The sequence below is a fragment of the Coregonus lavaretus genome (genome assembly GCF_964263955.1).
Source record: "Coregonus lavaretus genome assembly, chromosome: 2".
Taxonomy (NCBI): Eukaryota; Metazoa; Chordata; class Actinopteri; order Salmoniformes; family Salmonidae; genus Coregonus; species Coregonus lavaretus.
In genome coordinates this window covers 74060098-74066097 of record NC_139989.1, presented here as the reverse complement: position 1 = coordinate 74066097, position 6000 = coordinate 74060098, and the positions used below count along the sequence as shown (strand labels likewise).

At 41.1% G+C, this 6000-nt stretch overlaps 1 protein-coding gene across 1 annotated transcript in view; it reads left to right on the top strand.

Annotated features, from left to right (window-relative positions):
* Window positions 1-4124: 4124 nt before the first annotated feature.
* LOC311150807 (uncharacterized protein) overlaps window positions 4125-6000 on the top strand; it is a gene marked incomplete at both ends in the record, with an annotated part of 72667 nt that continues 70791 nt past the window's right edge. Inside the window, one exon of the mRNA XM_084188342.1 lies at window positions 4125-4159. Coding sequence (XP_084044468.1) covers window positions 4125-4159 — 35 coding nt within the window. The remainder of the gene's footprint in view (window positions 4160-6000) is intronic.

The window sequence follows — 6000 nt, the reverse complement described above, 5'->3', positions numbered from 1 at the left end:
CAATTTCCTCGTTTGGGTGTAGGGACTGATCAGAGCCTGAAGGTACGGAGGTGCCGTTCCCCTCACAGCTCCGTAGGCAAGCACCATGGTCTTGTAGCAGATGCGAGCTTCAACTGGAAGCCAGTGGAGTGTGCGGAGGAGTGGGGTGACGTGAGAGAACTTGGGAAGGTTGAACACCAGACGGGCTGCGGCATTCTAGATGAGTTGTAGGGGTTTAATGGCACAGGCAGGGAGCCCAGCCAACAGCGAGTTGTAGTAATCCAGACGGGAGATGACAAGTGCCTGGATTAGGACTTGTGCCGCTTCCTGTGTAAGGCATGGTCGTACTCTCCGAATGTTGTAGAGCATGAACCTACAGGATCGGGTCACCACCTTGATGTTAGCGGAGAACGACAGGGTGTTGTTCAGGGTCACGCCAAGGCTCTTTGCACTCTGGGAGGAGGACACAACAGAGTTGTCAACTGTGATGGCGAGATCATGGAATGGGCAGTCCTTCCCCGGGAGGAAGAGCAGCTCTGTCTTGCCGAGGTTCAGTTTGAGGTGGTGATCCGTCATCCACACTGATATGTCTGCCAGACATGCAGAGATGCGATTCGCCACCTGGTTATCAGAAGGGGGAAAATAGAAGATTAGTTGTGTGTCGTCTGCATAGCAATGATAGGAGAGGCCATGTGAGGATATGACAGAGCCAAGTGACTTGGTGTATAGCGAGAATAGGAAAGGGCCTTAACTGAGCCCTGGGGGACACCAGTGGTGAGAGCATGTGGTGATGAGACAGATTCTCGCCATGCCACTTGGTAGGAGCGACCTGTCAGGTAGGACGCAATCCAGGAGTGAGCCGCGCCGGAGATGCCCAACTCGGAGAGGGTGGAGAGGAGGATCTGATGGTTCACAGTATCAATGGCAGCAGACAGGTCTAGAAGGACAAGAGCAGAGGAGAGAGAGTTAGCTTTAGCAGTGCGGAGAGCCTCCGTGACACAGAGAAGAGCAGTCTCAGTTGAATGACCAGTCTTGAAACCTGACTGGTTTGGATCAGGAAGGGGGAGGAGGATTCAGCAGGGAGGAGAAGGTGGCAAAGAGCTTCCTAGGGTTAGAGGCAGATGCTTGGAATTTAGAGTAGTAGAAAGTGGCTTTAGCAGCAAAAACAGAGGAAGAAAATGTAGAGAGGAGGGAGTGAAAAGATGCCAGGTCCGCAGGGAGTCTAGTTTTCCTCCATTTCCACTTGGCTGCCAGGAGCCTTGTTCTGTGAGCTCGCAATGAGTCGTCAAGCCACGGAGCAGGAGGGGAGGACCGATCCGGCCAGGAGGATAGGGGACATAGAGAGTCAAAGGATGCAGAAAGGGAGGAGAGGAGGGTTGAGGAGGCAGAATCAGGAGATTGGAGGGAGAAGGGTTGAGCAGAGGGAAGAGATGATAGGCTGGAAGAGGAGAGAGTAGCGGGAGAGAGAGAGCGAAGGTTGCGACGGCGCATTACCATCTGAGTAGAGGCAGAGTGAGTAGTGTTGGAGGAGAGCGAGAGAGAAAAGGATACAAAGTAGTGGTTGGAGACATGGAGGGGAGTTGCAGTGAGATTAGTAGAAGAACAGCATCTAGTAAAGATGAGGTCAAGCGTATTGCCTGCCTTGTGAGTAGGGGGGACGGTGAGAGGGTGAGGTCAAAAGAGGAGAGGAGTGGAAAGAAGGAGGCAGAGAGAAATGAGTCAAAGGTAGACGTAGGGAGGTTAAAGTCCCCCAGAACTGTGAGGGGTGAGCCATCCTCAGGAAAGGAACTTATCAAGGCGTCAAGCTCATTGATTAACTCTCCAAGGGAACCTGGAGGGCAATAAATGATAAGGATGTTAAGCTTGAATGGGCTAGTGACTGTGACAGCATGGAATTCAAATGAGGAGATAGACAGATAGGTCAGGGTGAAAAAGAGAGAATGTCAACTTGGGAGAGATGAGGATTCCTGTGCCACCACCCCGCTGACCAGATGCTCTCGGGGTATGCGAGAACACATGGTCAGACCAGGAGAGAGCAGTAGGAGTAGCAGTGTTTTCAGTGGAAAATCCATGTTTCCGTCAGCGCCAAGAAGTCGAGGGAATGAAGGGTAGCATAGACTGAGATGAACTCTGCCTTGTTGGCCGCAGAACGGCAGTTCCAGAGGCTGCCGGAGACCTGGAACTCCACGTGGGTCGCACGCAGGTTTTCCTACTTACAAAGCATGTAGAGGTCTATAATTTATATCATAGGTACACTTCAACTGTGAGAGACGGAATCTAAAACAAAAATCCAGATAATCACATTGTATGATTTTTAAGTAATTAATTTGCAGTTTATTGCATGACATAATACTATTATCTTAGTAAATACAATTATAGTACGAAATAGCATTTTGATTATTTTGTTAATCAAAACCTGTCTAAGCATTTTGCTGTTTTTTTTTGTTGTCATTTGTTATTTTATGATATTTATTATTGCAAGACAGAACGCTTGATAAACAAGCCACATTAGTTATATTTTTCAAATGTGGTTTGAACTGGGTGATCTAGTAACCTCTATGTGAAAGTCCAGCAATTGGCGTGGGATAGGTGGGGCAGGTTTGAGACTGATCTAATGAATTAACAAGCAAAATACACTTTATTTCTCAGCTGCCTCACCAATGTCTGTACGTGAATTCATCACTTTTAATTGTTAAATATTTCCAATAGATGGCAGCATAAGACCACGAAGCATCAGTTATAGGCTGCAAGCAGCAATATGATTGACATAAAATAGCATGCAACCAAAGACTATATGTTCCATGATTTTCTAAAATGGTCACTCATTACTTTAGTTAGCTATATATCTCGTATTAGGCCTGTGTTGCTTTTGGAAAAGCAATTAAATAGTGACTATAGCAGGTGTTGAACCCCTGGGTAAATAATCACTAGTCAGATGTGCTAACCTCAACCCTAGTATAAATGCACTATTTAAAAATATCATCTTAATATCTAATATTGCGATTAAACAACCTCGGAATATAAAAGAACAGAGTGCGTCTTCCAGCCCGCCAATAAATTACATCATGCAAGCCTCATGGTTAGCAAATTTACCTCAACATGCCCCTCGCAAGCGCGAGAAGGCAGAGTGGCTTGCTGCTGGTTGATGAATTTGACTATGGATGTACTAGGAAAATACGTTTTTCTCGACCAGAGGTGACTAAATTAGTTCATTCATCTGAATATAGTATATCCTTACTAGTAGTAATTACTCAGAATTACAAAATATGACATTTTCTAGTTCATTTTACCACTTACAACCATAAAATAACAATTTATATCATAACAAACAATGAAACTAACATAAACCAAAAACACAAGACATTTAGTTAACTATATATGTATATATATTTTTTAAACTATTTATTTAGATGGGTGACATTATCTGCCAAAGTAATACCACTGTAGATAAAGAAGAGCTCTCCAGTAGGTGAACCAAAACATTCAAAGGCCACTATCTCAAAAGTGAGGTTAAAAGTTTATCATCTTTCAAAGCAGAATTACTTTCCCATTGTTCCTCAACTGAAGTGTATGATATACCTTTTTCTAGCTGAGTCTCTACTTTTATCCAATGTAAAAAACACAATTTCAAATGTTGCTACATGAGACCGAATCGAGTCGGTCGGTCACATTTGACGGTGTAAAACCTAGCAGTACTACTTATTTCTCTGAGTGAGGCAGATATATTATTACTGTGTAAAACCTAGCAGTACTACTTATTTCTCTGAGAGTGAGGCAGTTTATAGCAATGTGCAAAAAACATGATTATTTGTCTCTCTGAAATGAAACTATCAAGTGATAGATTTTAAACAAATACATGGCTGTCATTGAACCATCGCATACCATGATTAGCTACTGAAAAAACACACCAATCTCTTTCATAATTTCTTAAAACAATAAAAGCTCATTTAGGAACATTTCTGAAAATTGATATATAGCGTTTTGTAATGAAACTCTTCTTATGTTTCACCATCTGAGCTCAGAGTAGATGAGAGACATAATGTTTGTCTCTGTTTTGTTGAAGCCCAATCAAGCAGGAGAGACCAGCCTCCCCTGTACCCAGCTGTGTGTCCATGAAGAGTGACCAGTCTATGGGTCGTCCTATAATGTTTAGAAAGGGAGCCTTTTCTACAGAACAAAGGTAAGAAGAACTCATGGGTCATGGTCAGTGAGTTAAACAACACTGTCTCTAGTCATTTCTCCTCTCCCATTTTCCCATTTATTTTAGTTGTTTTCATAATCCATAGGATAAAACTTTTTCCATTTTCATAGTCCTAAACAACATTTAAAAATAACAATTTTTATTGACGACTTGTTGTTTCTAAATGGCTGCTGGGTAATTTGATATGCATCGGAATCTTCGTTCTTAGGCATCGAATTGAGCGAATGCTGCGCAGGTTCACTGAGTTGCGAAACAAATGGATATAATGGGGTGATTGTTGTCTAATCGGGTGGTCTAGCTAATTGATTTGTAGATCTGATACAGTTGCTACCTCAGATTATGAGCCTAGCAGGTGTCATTAATGAGGTATTTAGTACCCACAGACGGCCACAGGGCGGCGCAAGAGAGATATAAACCCATACTGTTTTTTGCCTTAAAACCCCAAAACCTATCAATCAATCAAATGTATTTATAAAGCCCTTTTTACATCAGCAGATGTCACAAAGTGCTATACAGAAACTCTAACCATACGTACAGTGGGGAGAACAAGTATTTGATACACTGCCAATTTTGCAGGTTTTCCTACTTACAAAGCATGTAGAGGTCTGTAATTTTTATCATAGGTACACTTCAACTGTGAGAGACGGAATCTAAAACAAAAATCCAGAAAATCACGTTGTATGATTTTTAAGTAATTAATTTGCAGTTTATTGCATGACATAATAATATTATCTTAGTAAATACAATTATAGTACGAAATAGCATTTTGATTATTTTGTTAATCAAAACCTGTCTAAGCGTTTTGCTGTTTTTTTTATGTCATTTGTTATTTTATGATATTTATTATTGCAAGACAGAACGCTTGATAAACAAGCCACATTAGTTATATTTTTCAAATGTGGTTTGAACTGGGTGATCTAGTAACCTCTATGTGAAAGTCCAGCAATTGGTGTGGGATAGGTGGGGCAGGTTTGAGACTGATCTAATGAATTATCAAGAAAAATACACTTTATTTCTCAGCTGCCTCACCAATGTCTGTACGTGAATTCATCACTTTTAATTGTTAAATATTTCCAATAGATGGCAGCATAAGACCACGAAGCATCAGTTATAGGCTGCAAGCAGCAATATGATTGACATAAAATAGCATGCAACCAAAGACTATATGTTCCATGATTTTCTAAAATGGTCACTCATTACTTTAGTTAGCTATATATCTCGTAATAGGCCTGTGTTGCTTTTGGAAAAGCAATTAAATAGTGACTATAGCAGGTGTTGAACCCCGGGTAAATAATCACTAGTCAGATGCTCCAACGTCAACCCTAGTATACATGCACTATTTAAAAATATCATCTTAATATCTAATATTGCGATTAAACAACCTCGGAATAGAAAAGAACAGAGTGCGTCTTCCAGCCCGCCAATAAATTACATCATGCAACCCTCACGGTTAGCAAATTTACCTCAACATGCCCCTCGCTTGCGCGAGAAGGCAGAGTGGCTTGCTGCTGGTTGATGAATTTGACTATGGATGTACTAGGAAAATACGTTTTTCTCGACCAGAGGTGACTAAATTAGTTCATTCATCTGAATATAGTAAATCCTTACTAGTAGTAATTACTCAGAATTACAAAATATGACATTTTCTAGTTCATTTTACCACTTACAACCATAAAATAACAATTTATAGCATAACAAACAATGAAACTAACATAAACCAAAAACACAAGACATTTAGTTAACTATATATGTATATATTTTTTTTTACGATTTATTTAGATGGGTGACATTATCTGCCAAAGTAATACCACTGTAGATAA